At 36.3% G+C, this 17,028-nt stretch overlaps 1 protein-coding gene across 30 annotated transcripts in view; it reads left to right on the forward strand.

Moving 5' to 3' along the window:
• The window catches only part of LOC136835369 (broad-complex core protein isoforms 1/2/3/4/5-like), a 946,407-nt gene that overhangs the window by 567,084 nt on the left and 362,295 nt on the right, over window positions 1-17,028 (forward strand). For 5 of the 30 annotated variants that reach the window (XM_067098811.1, XM_067098815.1, XM_067098826.1 and 2 more), the window contains exon 1: window positions 15,943-16,526. The exons of 4 other annotated variants lie outside the window; for them this stretch is intronic. Coding sequence is in view for 9 of the 26 variants with exons in the window: in XM_067098800.1 (XP_066954901.1) it covers window positions 16,749-16,839 (91 nt within the window). In the remaining 17 variants the exon portion in view is untranslated. Of the gene's footprint in view, window positions 1-10,737; window positions 10,849-15,942; window positions 16,527-16,696; window positions 16,840-17,028 lie in introns of those variants that run through there. 21 more of the 30 variants (XM_067098810.1, XM_067098814.1, XM_067098825.1 and 18 more) reach the window with 12 other exon arrangements.

Genomic DNA, 17,028 nt, shown 5'->3' on the forward strand with positions numbered 1-17,028 from the left:
GCTGACTACATCAAGACGTTGGACTTCATTGCTTGAGATATCATGGGATTTCCCAGTTATAGAGGAGACCAGTCATAAGCACTTATACCACTGTGACAGGCAAGAGTTTCATCTCTTCGCGTCAGGAAGCGTAGCGGTGGCATTCATATTGCAAAGTGCGCACAGCTTACGCTTCTTGTTCTACGAGACCATCTTCATCTTTGTGGGTCTTCACAATTGTATGACTCAGGAGTTAGGTTAATCTATTACAAATTGAAGTTGACAAATTGAAAGAAAAATCGAAGAATCTACAGTGCTTTGGCAAGACTTGTCCTGACCATAATTAAAAACTGGTTTTTCATTGCGTTAAATTAACAGTAAAGTACCATTATTAGCGGTCGCGCCTGCTCACACGCACCCACAGAGAGAGAGAGAGAGACGGGGGTGGGAGTGGAGTAGATCCAATGTCCGCTTAATGTCGCCTTCGGAACCCTCTTGGGCAGTTGGAAATGCGCACGGACCCTCGGCATCTGCATCGAGAAAGTGTGCACACAACTGTAGACGCGTGTTTGATATGCAGACGCCATTGCAAATGTAAGCCTTCGGGTAGACTGTTTGCATACGGATCAAGTCAAGTACTGCCTCGTTTGACTGCTTCATTCCGATGACAAGGAAAGAGAATTAATACTAACGAATGAATACTACATTAAAAGAAGGGCAGAAGTAAAGAAAGACGAAGCCGGGTAAACAGTTAGAGAGAGAGTCAGTCAACTGAGCGAGAATTAGTGAGTGTCTTGGAGAATGCAGTTGACAGCAGCAACGCCAAAACAAGTTTCTTGCCCCAGATTTCTTGCTCATAGAAAACAATTGTAGAATAATTATGTAATCATCTGGCAGACTTCATTTGTTCCTTACGCTGGTGGCGTAGAATTCAGTGGCTCATGTATAAAGAGGATCAGCCTCTTGTCAGAGCATGATCAGAGTCATTATTGTATATCATTGTTATTTCTAAGATATATTGCTAAATTTGGTAGAATTAGGTTTTATGAATTCCAGAGCTAATTTTTTTCTAGTTGCTTGAGAACGTGCAATAAAAGTTTCAAAGAAAGTTGGAAGTGTTTGGAAGAACTTTAGACTGTTGTATCGACCAAAAGTATAAGCCTATGAATTGTGAAAAATTACAGAAAGTTGTGAATATTTTTTTTTTTGTCATCAGCTGAATCGTGCTAATACTGTTGCTAATAGGATTTTGCAGTATTCTATTCATTAGTCACCCCTGTTAAGTGAGAAACGTATATATATATATATATATATATATATATATATATATATATATATATATATATATATATATATATATATATATATATATATATATACATACACACATATATATTTATATATGTATATATGTATGTATATATGTATATATATATATATATATATATATATATATATATATATATATATATATAATATATATATATTATTACTATTATATATGCTCCTTTTCCCATTAAAATGATAGCAACCTATGTTTGAAATCAGACTCCTGAAGGAACCCGACTTTTCTGAATTTCGCTGATCGAAAGATTAGCAGTATAATGAACTTCCACACATTTATTAGTATCAGTGCGTTTAGTCAGTTTTCTCTAATGAAAAGGTGGTTTTGGAAAGCATCAAATATGAAGCCATTGGAATAGCGATGGCTGTGGTCGCATCCCGAACAGAAGAGTAAATAGAGAAAGAGACATAAAAAGAATAATGAAAAAATACAACGGTCATGTCCGGATGTAATCGTAAGACTAATTTCGTTTTACGTAACATTACAGTTAGGACAGGATACGCTGTAAAGATAAGAAGAGATGGGAAAATAAACTCCATGGAAAATACGTCTCGAGCCTCGGACACCACTGTGCTACACAGTAACTGACATGTACCTCTGTTCACAGCTATTGACTTCTCGGAGTTTTTTTTTTTTTTATTATTATTATAGCGCGTCTCATTACTTGCTCTGATAGCACGGTCGTTCTCGACAGCCATTTCTTTAGTCATATTTGAAAGTTTGAAACTTACCATGTCAGTGCATTTCTTTTCTAGGCGATACTGGGCACTATTTAGTGCCAGAAAAAGAATAGGTACTTGGTCTGTGTTCTTTATTTATTCTTTCAAATTCATACCTATATATACTAATATGAGTTTATATATAATATACATTTTGTATATTTGTATACACACACACACACACACACACACACATATATATATATATATATATATATATATATATATATATATATATATATATATATATATATATATATATATATATGTATATATATATATATATATATATATATATATATATATATATATATATATATATATATATATATACTTCACATAGGTTTTATAATAATTTTTTTATTCAACAGCCATTTTTAAGCGTGGGCCAACGAAGTGATTAACGGTATTATCATTGTTGTTAAAAAGGAAGCATTATTACGTTTTGTTATTGAAATGGTCTTCACTTTCGGTTGAAACGGAGAGAAAAGTTTGAAAACGGAAAATGTTAACGTTTCTCGAATTACATCGGTAAGGAGCCTTTTCATTTGGTCCAGATAATGGAAATATATTTCAGATTCTCAGTTGTGAGATATTCTGTTAAGCGTGCATTCTCATGATTTTGTGGTTTTTATTTTTTTTTTACTCAGTTGTTAATAAAGCACATCCCTACCCAATTTCTTCGTCATATTTACAGTAAAGTGTACAATGAAGTAAGAAACTTATTTCGCATCTTTGGCAGAAAAGAAGGCAATAGATATTCTGCTTTGGGAGCACTGGGCTCGGAAGGAGGCGAGCCAAAGTTCAGTTCTTTTTCATTAGGATTTGGCATTATTTACATATTTTACCGATGGTGTTTCCCTTTCCCAGGTTGGACTTCATTCTCTTTTCCTATTTTTATTGTGCAGGTATTGGAAAGTCTCTGAAATTTTCTGGGTTTATGCGTGCATTTTTGCAGTGCTTCGTGCAAAGGAACATGTTACTGTGTTTCATCTGAGAGTCATTAAGAATATGGACATTATTTGTGACAAAACCATTTTGGTGCGGAGTCTGTATGTGTATTATGTGCATATTATGTATTTTCCATCGTTATTAGGTCGACGAATAAGTATAGAGGGAGAATGCGAAAGATGGAAGGAAAAGACAGCAGGCAGTGTAGGCGGTTCTCTTGGGGGCGTGCAGGTATGAAGACAACGTTAAAAATATCTTCCCGTAAACTGTAATACCTCTACAGATATTAAAACAAACGCACAAACAAACATGTCGTTTTGAGCTGTTTTTAACTCGAGAGAGAGAGAGATTGCGGTGGGGAGTGGGTGGGGGTGGGGGGCTTCGTTTTCCGTGCTATGTGAAGATGAGGCGTTCTACAATATATACTGGCAGGAACTTATAGCATTTCGGCGCCTGCCTCTCTCTCTCTCTCTCTCTCTCTCTCTCTCTCTCTCTCTCTCTCTCTCTCTCTCTCTCTCTCTCTCTCTCTCTCGTAGATGACTTTGCTTCGCCCTTAGTATTTTCCATGTTCTCTGTTTTGGCATGTGAATCAAGAGCCCCGAGATTAAGTAACTGAACTGGTGGGTTAAGTCAAACGGTAAATTAATGCATTCCTTTACTCTTTATTTTTCAGGTTGCAACATTGACGTTATGAATGATAGAGGTTTACTTGTGTGCATGTTATAGAGTAAAGTGAAGAGAGAGTTTAGAAACTGATTCCTGTTTGAAATTGGTACTCTAAAGACAGAAGTGTAAGTATTAAAAAATCACACATATTAACGGGTGAAGGGAGTTTTTGTCAGGCTAGGCTATTTACGCACCCTAAGACTCTGAGATTATTTGCAAGTAAACAAACTGAGCTTTGGAAATATTTGCTTAGTTGATTTCCTTCCTTGATATTATTATAATTATATGTTGGTGGGACGGATGTTTTAGACATATTGGGTCACAGTTTCTGTGAGCTGATGCAACCCTTCAATCTGAGTGCGTGCGCGCTTGCACACGTAAGGGATAGATGGGAGCAGGGCATGCAGAGAATGAGGGGTTGGGTGCTAGGAGTCAGTCACCTTCACAAACAACAAATTGTCTTGAAACCACCACTACTCCCTCTTGCCCTCCCTCTCTGGACACAAGAACTTTCTTAAGACACCGTTATGCAAGCACGCCCTCCTCCAGATGACCATTCTCTTAGGGTTTTATATTTGTTTTCTCCTTCCTTGGTCTTCTTCGTCAAATGTTTGAATTCCCATAAATATCAACATGAAAGCTTGCGTAATTTAATACTACTCTGGTCGAAGTTACAACTGTCCACAATTACTTTCATGTGTGTTTCTTTTTCATAAAATAAGTATTTTTAAGGTTTCTGTAATACCCAGTCATTATAAATGATGGCATTTCCCAAATTTTCTCATGTTTTGAGCTCCTTGAAAAACGGTAAAAAAATTCAAAACAGTTAAGAAAAAACGATCTTTGTGTAGAGGTACATTCTCAGTTACTCAAGTTTGTATGGTTGTATAATCTTCCTGCCGTGTTTAGCTAGCTGGACCTTTTCTCTGAATTACTCCTGGTGCATCATATCTCAAAAGGCCTTCCTAACCATCGGAGGGACCACTGTAATTAAAAAAAATAAATAAACCATGTCCACTATTATTATTGGTCACCTTTAATATGCGAGAAGGTTTGCTTGAACTTGTAGGAAAGATTTGCTTGTCATAAATATCAGTTAGCTTTGTAACTAGCAAATTTGTTGATGCTTTTAGCGTAACAGGTATTATTTCATAGGAAAATTTTTTATATATATGTATGTATATGTGTATATATATACATTATATATATATATATATATATATATATATATATATATATATATATATATATATATATATATATATATATAATTATACATGCGTTTGGGTGAGTGTGTGTAAAATTAACCTCTCTTCTCTAGTAGGTGAAGGCTCAAGAGGCAAAACATGACAATGGTCGCTGCCACATCACGCTTTTAAGCGGGATCGCAGAAGACCAATGCTTTCATCATTAACCGCGTCTTACATACTTCTCTAAAAGGTTCATCAGCAGCACATCGAACCACTTGCAAACACCACATCATTCACTTCTATCTCACTTGCACTCATGTTTATCCTGGATGTCAAGACTTCACAACATTTATCCACTTTTTCTGAGTCTTCCTTTCCTTCCCCCTAATACCTCCGAGTATACACTCTCCTCGCCAACCCATCGTCTCGTGTTCTTTCCAAGTGATCGAACCTGTGCACGGTTTTACCACTTAATCCACACATCTTTCTAGTCTTAGGCTTTTCAATTCTTCTGACTCCACAGATACTCTGCAAACATTTCATCTCAACTGTTTCAACACTTTTTCTTGTATTTTATTTAAACATCAACACTTCATTCCATAAAGGAGAGTTATTTCAGCAAGCTCACCTTGCTACCATCCTTGCTCCTTCTGTTGGCTCACCTCTCTCTCATCCTACCATTATTGATTCCTAAATGCCTTTGAGAGTCCACATTAGCATTCCTTTTCCCATTTCTAGGTTCCATTTATCCTCATAACCACACTATATTTCACATCAACTCGACCTTTTCTTCTTGCAAATAATTTCAGACAGTTTCTACAGTTTGACCTCATCGTCCAATCAGTATAACCATTCCACGCTCCATTTCATGGATATTCTTTACGTATACATATACAATATGTATATATATATATATATATATATATATATATATATATATATATATATATATATATATATATATATATATAACTGAAGTAACGATCTAAATATATGGTATATGCGTTAACAATAGCAATGTAAATGTAAACATGCCTGTTACTTGCTATTGTTCATGTATTCATGTACCGTAAATATTTAGACGATGCTTCAGAGTTAATATTAATAGATACAAATCCACAAATTCATGGCAAAGACATAGGCATTATATTCATAGCTGTGGTCATCTCCAGTCCACCAGGTCCCTCTGAAATAATGTGTGCTTCGTATTGTGATAGTCTTAAATAGCTGGAATCTGAAGAGGATCAGAAGTGATCTCGAGTTGGGACTTATTGATATATTCACTGTCCTGGCAAAGTTAAGAGTCGGTGTTTCCAGAGTACCGAGTGACTCCAGTGTGAACGCTTCGCTTTATATAATTAGCTTTATACTTTGTATATTGATGTATCATGTTAGTTAGGTAATTTGTTCTTGTTCTTATCTTTATATATATATATATATATATATATATATATATATATATATATATATATATATACATACATTATTATTATATAGTATATATATATATATATATATATATATATATATATATATATATATATATATATATATATATATATAATATAATGGTGCAGGTATGGGGGCATTAATCCCACCGCATGCTTTGGAAAGTTCAGTCTACTAAAGTGGGCAACGACGGTAAACGCTCACTTCATATTTGATAGGTCCTTGGGCTGCTCCCAGTATCCCAGCAGGCCATATGGCTGTAAATAGACATTAACATTTGCTGGAGTTAAGGAAAAGGACGTTGGGCAAACAGCCTTATCCCTGTGGGATTTGCTGAGGAACCAGAAGGCTGTACCCTACTTTTATCGCCCCACCAGAGTGGAAAAGGCATATATATATATATATATATATATATATTATATATATATATATATATATATATATATATATATATATATATATATATATATATATATATAATATAATGTGTGTGTGTGTGAATTCCAAACACTTTCTTTGGAATAGGTTGGCATTAGTTAAAAGAGGACTGTTTTTGTTACGCCGTGTCTTCTGAAACTCCGTATTGAAACGTGTGTGGGTGTGTGTACCTAATTTACTGTATGTGTGCGTGACCATGACGTAGCGTTTCCACTTTTATATCTAGGTATAGTTCAAATCGTTTCGCTGATGTGTGATATTTTGTCATGAAATGCCGTAGGTGGAGATGACTATGTGCCTCCTTCCTCTCTTCGTTGATTCCATGAACTACTTCATATAATAGCTTTGGAATACTTGAAATGGTGTCAGATCTGGCTGAGGAATTGAATATAAGGTGTCATATCAAGTTAAGGATTGTACCAATACTTGGGGTTGCTAAAAGGAATGGTGACATTGCATCTTAGCTCATCTGTCAGAACCTTACATATATTATTTAAATAAGAGCTAAGGGTGGTACAGTAGAGGTTGAATTACAATGATGGTGGCAGCTGTAAACATTAGAGGTCATGAGTGCTAGATTATCAAATAGTTAGGTTCTACCTGTTCTATTTTGGTATTGAAGAGTAGAGGTGTTTCGTTGTGATGGTTTGGACAGGAAATTTGGAACCAAGCCCTCACTGACTTTGCCTATGTCCAATAATTTATAGCATTTGTGCCTGTGTTAGATGTAATGTGATTTAATCGCTTTCAGTCTTGCATGGCAGGGAAGGTCATCCAGGTATTCTACTTTTTTCTTGAAATGACATAGAACACTCCCAAGTCATTGCATTTTTTTGTAGTTAGTGAGCAGTAGTCTATAATAATCTAATCAAAATCACCCGTAATTTCACATGGCTATTACTATTAATATCTTATAACAGCGTGCAACGATTTTGTTGTCTTTTTATAATGTTTCATGTTTGTATACTGAAATGTGTGGTCATGTATGGTTTAGACTTCTTACTAATGGATCCTTCCGGCGTCCTTGACCCATGATTTTGTGACGCCAGTGAGATAAACTTACAGATAAACCAGTCAGTCTCGCTACAAGATAGATTTTTAAAAAATCTTTTCTGCATGGTCTCATTAATGTTGGTAGGTGAACAAATCCTCCTGTGTTAATTATGAATGTAACGATTTCCTTTCTGTCATTTCTTAAGTGAAATCAGTATTTTGTAGTTTCGGAGGGTGTCTGCCATCAAAGAACGTTGCTGGATTGGCTGGTAAATGTACTACCGGTTACTTGTTCTGATAAACAGTCATTTTTCTTCAGGGAATGTGATGGGCGAGCCATCGACTTTGAGGAGTCTGTTGGCCCTTTCCACGTAGATGCAGTTCTTTTGACAAAGTGCCACTTTATTCTTTATTGAAAGAGATTCCTCTGTTAGACGGGCTCTTGAATTTACTCTAGCTTAGGCTTGAGAATGTAAAATGTGCTTTTAATAAATTGAGTCGAAACTAACTTTCATAGAAGAGTTAGTTTGTTTCAGTAAACCGAGTTCAGTCGGGCTAGTTAAATCAGCCGTCAAACTAAGAGTCTTATGCCCTTGTTTCACTGAAAATTTCATACCCTCTTTTCTTTTCCGAAAAACTAAATAACACCTCCACAAGCACTGTGTATGAAAGTTTATTCGTCATTATTATGTTGTATGTGATTTCGTTTGGGTAAAGTAATATCAGCTTTAACTCTATAAAAAAAAAAGAGGTCTCTTCCTCCGCGCTTCTCGTAGGCCTACCTAGAGATGTCCAGACACCAGTGTCGGCGCATATCCACACGCAGGTATTTCTGAGTTCAAGCAGTGCATTTCTTAGTGGTAGCTTGTGTAAACGTCGCTGATACATGACTCAACAATGGGATACAGTCAAACATGAGGTATTTAATTTGAAAAGGAAAGTAACAAACAAAATGATTTCTCTCTCTCTCTCTCTCTCTCTCTCTCTCTCTCTCTCTCTCTCTCTCTCTCTCTCGGAGAGGTCAGTGAACCTTTGAGGCGCAGCTTGGTCAGACGAAGGAGGGTAATGCTGCTTCTGCTGCCCTCTTGATGAAGAGGGGAGATGATGTTGATTATGATGATAATGATATTGTAGCGTGGTGATGATCGTAGAAAGGAGGAAGGTTCCTGTATGACTATCAAGGAAAAAATCCAGACCTTGAGGAGAATTAATGAGAAGTGGAAGAAAAAGAAATCAAGAGGGGATATTCATTAAAAAATAATAGTGAAGAGGGGACGCTTCGGTTGAAGGAGGAATTAAAGGTAGGAGGTTGGGGGCTGGAGGGGACCGACAAACAAAGGAATGCATGAGATCAGGATATCTGGATAATACGAAAGAGTTTCAGGAAGCGTAGCCGAGAGCGTCGTGCGGTATAGCTGAGAAAGAAGCCAGGTAAAGGAAGATCGAAAAACCGCGCGAAGAAGAGGCGAGAGAAACCGAAGAAACGCCAAGAGCGAGGGGGTTGATGTTAGGTGTAGGGGCCCCGGGAGGTGTACAAGCCAGACGAGGAATAGGCCTACACAGACTCGGGGAGCATCGAGGCGCTTTAAGGAAATATTCAGTGGAGGAATTTATTGATTGCAAGAGGGAGCGGCCGAGGAAAGGGGGTGGACGATGTAGTGGTTCCTCCAAACACCGTCTCCTCTCTCAGGAATTGACATCATGCTCTAAGGAAAACGAATGTTCGGATTAGAGAAATGCCTGTGCATAGGACGATGGTGACATAATACTTGACCCCCCCCCCATCCACACACACACACATACACACTGAGGAAGAATGTCGCGCTTGTAGGGGATCTAAAATTGTGGATACAATATAACTTGGCACTGGCAGTGAAGTGGGGAAGGAAAGTTGGGTGGGAGAAGCTTTGTGAACAAGGGCCCAAATGGGCCTCTGCTGCCTGAATGTGCCTGGATGGCAGCCTCGTCAACGTATTACTGCTCCTGTATATAGTAACCATCGCTACCCACCCCTTCAAGAAGGATCTTAAGAGCCTATTTAGACACTCCGCGATAGGAAAAGCAAGTGTTTTCATGTTGGGGTTAGAACATTCCAATACTCATCATCATCATCAACGCCTCCAAAGATGCGTGACACAAAGGGCACCTATGAAAAGGGCCGCTCTTTTCTTTCTTGTGCTTTATTTTCCGCAAATCTACACTCATCTCCACCCTCCCTTCTCACAGTTCTTATCCAAGTAGGTCAGTTACACTGTAGTAGCTAAGGTCGCACTTCAACACATTCGTAACTGATGGCTCCACCAGTTTTTAAGAATTTCATGTACAGTCGTAGCCTCACTTGCACATAACTGCATAAATACTTCAAATGACGCGCACGGATGTTATCTTCCCATTTCGAGAGACGTGAAAGTTTGTTTGTATGTGTGTGTGTATATATATATATATATATATATATATATATATATATATATATATAGAGAGAGAGAGAGAGAGAGAGAGAGAGAGAGAGAGAGAGAGAATATATGTGTGTGTAGTCACCTCCACTTCAGAGAAAAGTATTTTAGGGGAATTAAAAGTGGAGAGTGCATCGCTTCTACACCGTCCAGGATTGAACCTGCTCTTTGATAGCTGAATGGATACTGCATCTAAACAAAAAGTTACAGAAAAGTAATGTAAGTTAACATATATATATATATATATATATATATATATATATATATATATATATATATATATATATATATATATATATATATATATATAATTCTGTAAGCGAGTCAGTCCTCAAATTCAGTTTTGTGGCGATCCATCATGTTTGCCATCACGCGCACATTATTCGAACCATTGTTGCAACAGGCTGATTTTTTGTATAAAAACTTGATGTTTGTTAATTGTTTTAAGAGAGTTTCAGACAACTCAGGCTATTTGAGGACGACCTTTTCAATAAATTTGTTTACATTTCCCAATAAAATTTAAATATTAATATGTGTCTCTGCTTGTATTTCAGTTACTTCGAGAATTATGGGTAGCAAAGAAAAACTAAGACCGAGCGAGATAACACAGATATTTGCTTCGAAGTTCTGACTGTTCGAAACCTTTGCAGCAACACAGTTAAATAGTAAGAAGCAAGATATAGATCAAGACCAGTATTATTGTTTTCTTTTTGGACTCTAACTCTGCTACATGACAAGGAATTCATCATATAAAGAGAGTACTCAGTTTTCCTAATAGGTGAATCGAAATTGACAAGAGTATCGGAAACTCCTTAAGAATTGTCATTGGACGCCGGAGGTGATATGAGTTTCCAAATACTTCTAAATTAACGTCTATAGATTTTTGGTTAATGGCGCTTAGCATCATTCAACCGGCTTCTAGAATTAGCGTGCAGACCTGTTAGCGGTCTTTTCCGAATGCAGATGCTTTGGTAGGGAGAAAGAGCGAATCAGTTTGTGTACAGAAGCGAACCAAGTTTAAGAGACCACTCATATGGAAGTGAAAAGGATTCGACAAAGAAGCCGTGAGATGTTGGAATGTCGTATAACTTTGAAGGCAAATCTGTGCGATCAAAAAGAACAGCATTTAAGGAGAGAATCTTAGCGAAAAACTGGGATAGGGTTTGACAGATTGGAAGGAATTTTGAAGGTATACAAATTTCAAGATTGGCTCGCCATGTCTTACGGGTATATGACCGGAGGAAGGAGTGATGAAAAATAAAGAACATATTCATTGTACAGAAGATTGAGTGAGATAGTTTATATATATATATATATATATATATATATATATATATATATATATATATATATATATATATATATTGTAGAGTAAAAGAGATTATAAGTAAACTTGAGTAAGTGATTTAAAGCGAAAATGTCGTTTTGCTGTAGGAAAGTAAATTCAGAAAGATTATTGTACAAACGAAACTTCAAATAAAGATGTAAGTAGAAAGATGGTGTTGGAGGGAATACAGTCAGCACTGTGAAGGAAGAGTTGCTTGCTGAAAGGAGCTGAAAGAAAGGAGGCAGAGCAGAATGATGCAAGAGTAGATCAGTGATAGTCTAAGGCACTTGTGTAAGTAACTATTGGTGATGCAGGAACGATGAGAAGGTTGAAGAAAAGATCGGCAGCAAGTTATGTGCCTGACAGCGTTAATGAGTGACTGACCACGGGGAGTGAGGTTTGATGATGGCGGGTTTTTGTTGTCGGAGCTATCTCTATCAGGAGAAATAACATGTATATATATTGTCTATAGCTTTGCATTGTTATTCTCAGCATTGACTATGCTTTTTTTATGTTTGGGACGGTTGGAGTCAGGAAGGGCATCCCTTCGGAAAACATCTGCCAAAACGTATTATGAATTGGGCCGTAGGAAAAAGTTGAATTAAAAACAGCTACCCCGACCAAGAGATTAAGTTGAGAAGAAGAATATTATATATATATATATATATATATATATATATATATATATATATATATATATATATATGTTATATATATATATATATATATATATATATATATCAAATTCACGCTACTCAGGAATATCCTGATGGGGAATTATCACCGGAAGAGGAATTTATAAGTGATAAATGGACTGGTACCACGACACAGATACTTATCCAGCGACTCGAGTCGACGTTCAATATACTGAGCTACCGGCACCAGCCCATTTATCACTTACTTATAAATTCCTTCGGTGATAATTCAGCTCATCGGGGATACTCCATTGTAGCTTCATGCGTATATATATATATATATATATATATATATATATATATATATATATATATATATATATATATATATATATATATATATATATATATATATATATATATATATATATATATATATATATATATTAAGCGACATTTGTATATTGTATATATATATATATATATATATATATATATATATATATATATATATATATATATATATATATATATATATATATATATATATATATATATATATATATATATATATATATATATATATATATATATATATATATATATATATATATATATATATATATATATATATATATATATATATATATATATATATATATATATATATATATATATATATATATATATATATATATATATATATATATATATATATATATATATATATATATATATATATATATATATATATATATATATATATATATATATATATATATATATATATATATATATCATGATTATATATATATATATATATATATATATATATATATATATATATATATATATATAGATATATATATAGATAAATTGGGGGTGTGTTTTGTTGATGTATGTATGTATGTAGGGTTCTGTTACTGCACTTGAATATTTTGTGTAATCAAAATCGTTATCCCACCGTTTTCCGAATTTCTGTAACTATTCATGTTGTCTTTCTTGCAGGCATCAGAATTGGGTTAGTGTTGTTAGATTTTGATATCAACTTTGTTTTCATATTGGATGTATGCTGGTTGTTCTTCTTCCTCGTCTGTCAGAGTCCGAATTGCAGTTTTGTTGACAAACTTGAAGCTTCGCGAGAGTCTTTTGAGGTATGTTAGCTTCAGATACTGTGCCCCCAGTTCGGAGTGTTTACAGTATATGCATAGGAAATTTTTATGGCTGTTTGCTCTAAAGGTATATGGCTTCTAAGCCGGCGTTTTTGTGATTCACTGATTATTGATGAAAACTGTTCACAGGCTGGGTAATGAATAACAGTTTATTATTAGCGTTAAATGTTTTAACCTCCTCGATACAAGCGAACGAAAAAACTTCCCCCATAGTATTACATGTCCATATAAGGAAGATCAGTAATGTTGTAGCACAAACAAAAAGGAAATAGAAAGTCAGAAAATAACATTTTTTTTTCATCGTCACTTTCGATGGCTTGTGTAGGCCTATAGAAATAGCGGTCGTGTAAAAGTGAAAGGTAGGCGGGTGAAAGTGTACAGCCACAGTGTTGAGCATCTTTGTATGCATATGTATAGAGGAACGGCATTATTCATACCCATAAAACGTCGTTTCTCATCAGTCTTTTCAGTCTGTGGAACAAGTAGATTTTTCGAAAAACTAACCGCCGTTTGATGAAATGATTATATGACTTCACTTTCCTCATTAAATTGACCTTACCTATAAAATTATCTGATTATAACTTTTGGGTGGGTTTTATTGTTAAATATAAAGTTTAGTACAAAATTTTGCAAATGCTGTTGACATTTATAAATTGATAGCGGCATCGAAAAATTGTGTATAATATTTGAAGCGTTGAAATGCGTGATGATTTGAAGATTTCTTTTCTTCTTCTCCGAGTAAGTGAGACTTAACATTTTGTGTTCAGCTTTTCAAATGGAATTCTAAGAGTGTGCACATTACCGATGAAAACCTAGTTTATCGAATTTCATCCATCAGTATTTTTCTAACTGCTTCTTAATGATTGAATTTTTTTTTCTTGGTCGTCATGGAACTGCGGAAAGTTTTAAGCTGGAATAATTTGGTGATCCGTTTGCTGAGAATTATAGCCTTTTATTTAGAGCCATCTTGAGATACGCCCTACGCTAATTGTTGAAAATAATTGGCATCTGCTAGGAGCAGAAGATGTCTCCTTTGGATTATGGTATCTATCACCGATAGAATGAGATTAGAAAGGAAATCTAGACCCATTAAGTTTTAATGGTTAGAAAAAGCGGCGCACGCCATCTTTTGTGTTGATTACAGCGATATTAAGCAGCAGCATATTTAGTAAAATGCCAGTTCCAGTTTTTCTATGAAGAACGAAGAAACGGTTTGTGTTAATCTGCCTTTCGAATAGACAAATTTATGCATCCAGTGCTAATGTCCTGTTATTGCTCATGATAGATTTTGGAATACGAAAATATTTTCTTTGGAGATGCGTCATTGCAACGCCATTTCTGTGTCCAATTTGATGTTGACAACGTATTAAAACGCTTAGCGTATTGTAATGACTACTCGGAACTCGGCTTGGAGCCTTACATTCTTATCTTCCTGTTGAGATTGAGCCACAGATATGAGCTCCAGATGAGGACTGATTTGCTGAGCACAGTTGCTCACATTTTGGATTTTGTTCGTGAAGCACGCTGCCTGTAATTACCTACTGCGAACACACTGGTTTAAAAGTATGAAATTGAAAATTTCATCTCTTGTGTGGTGCTGCCTTGAAAATAAAGGACTAATTTTGGTGAATATATATGTACTCAGCTTATGGTCTTCGAATGTGTAAGCTTTTACCGTTTCATTGAGAAAAGAATGCACCAACATATAATAGAATGTTTGCAAACCTTAGAAAAATAGTTGCAAATGTCAGTATTCAAGTGATGCTTTCATCCTTTCAAAAGGGTTTAGGGCAAGTCGAATGATTGAGGTTGGGGATAGTTAAGGGAAGTACGGGGGAGAGGAGGTAGTGGGGGTTTAGGGTGGGTGCGGCAGGGTTGTTGTGGAGTATTGGCGGCATAGCCTCACGCCCCAGCCCTGCGCCCGTCTTGCATTCTCGTAGAGGTAGCAGTTTTTGTGGAGCCTAGCGCGGCCAACCCGGCTTCTCGCAGCAACAAAACCTCCCCGCAGCGAACAGTTTTGCCCGATCTTTCAGTTGCAATTGTCATGTATGCTGGAGTCATGTTTTGTAAGCGTACCAATATACTGATACGTTAGCAAATCTGGAAATAACCTAGAAGTCTCAAATCTTTACCAATTTATTTCCATAATACAAATTAGCATCGAAATACTATAGTGCTTTCGTTGGTTTAATCTTGCGCCACCCTGTATGAAGGCTTCTAGGCCAGTCTGTATGTCTGCCATATCATGCAGAACGGAATTAAAGTATTTCCTGTGTATTTCCTTTTTTAAATATTTGATGTAACCAATCCTGTCTTTTTCATTTTTTGTAACGACATTCTTTAAATAGGTGCTCTAGAGCAAGGCCACATAAAGCATTCGTATTGCGTAAATGTTAAGAGTGACGATCATATGGCAACATCCACTAGGCCAAGCTAACGGGGAAGATCTTGCAAAAACTAGCGATCCTGCCTCTCTGGTCCTCCTTTTTCTTTTTCGTCTTAATGTCTTTGTTCAGTTTTAAATTGTTACATCTAAGGCTGTTCTCAGTCACAAACATGTTAGATTGTGACCTCCAAGAGCTTAGGTCTATAAGTCATTAAATAAAGTGTGAGGTAGTGATCATATGGTGGTTGATGGGAGGAGGTGGGACCGAGTGCAAGAAGTAAGGTTCAACTCTGGTTGGTTGGACAAGCTTTTGCCGGTTGAAGAACGTCTGTGCTTTTTTAAGTACCTAATTTATATGCAAAGACCGATGTGCTCTTTCGTCAGCATTTCACTGTTTTGAGAACTTTTCTCTACGAAATACTTTCGGTGACAATACACTTTTGTTAGATTAAAGGTATGAGGAGGAATACGTAGGGTGCTAATTAATAATTCATGTGCACACGCAAGTTGAGACCTACGACTTCTCATGCCCGCATTACGCCTTCCATGCTACAACGACGTATTTGGCATGAACAGAATAGGGTCATAGATACTTTCTTATTTTTGTTTTTGAACGCAAGCTTTAATCATAATTAAACACAATATGCATCATTGTGGACGGTAATTGATTATAACGGGCGATAAGAAATGTGGGTAGATAATTTTATGTAGCATCAGGCAGTGCGGTCGGGCCGGGACAGAAGAAGAACCATCGGCTCAGTCGTAGAGGCTGGAGCAGGAGACAAGCTGCTAACAACACGGCTAAAGGGAGCACGAAGCTTGCGTAAGTTTCGCATTCATAACGCTACTCCAACATAATGTTGATCGGTATTTGTGGTTAAGTTGTATTTATGAAGGTGCATAGGAGCGTTTTAGAAGTGAAATGTGAATGTTACTGTGATAATTAAGCCTTGGGTGGCTGTTGGAAATCTGTGTTGGAGAATGTTTTGGGTTTTCTCCGCCATCTTGGGCGTTTGAAGGAGCGGTGGTGGGGTGCGCGTCTTGCATGTCAAAAGGGCGGCGCCAACCTCCGCATCCAGTGCCACGTTGGTCTGCTGCTGCAGCTACTATGGGCACAGTGCCCTTATATGCCTTGGGTGAGGCATGACTTTTTCATTTTAATTTTCAAGTGCTGGAAAGAGTAACAGCGTAGCCCTTATCTCGAATAGGCTGCTAGTTCGTGTCTGTCAAAGTCAGCAATGTCAAAATCTTGGGCAGCATCTTTGATATTGGAAGGGTCCCAATTTGGCGATAAATGTTGTTCCATACTGTTTGGATTAGTGTAA

Source organism: Macrobrachium rosenbergii, chromosome 55 (assembly GCF_040412425.1).
Source record: "Macrobrachium rosenbergii isolate ZJJX-2024 chromosome 55, ASM4041242v1, whole genome shotgun sequence".
NCBI lineage: Eukaryota > Metazoa > Arthropoda > Malacostraca > Decapoda > Palaemonidae > Macrobrachium > Macrobrachium rosenbergii.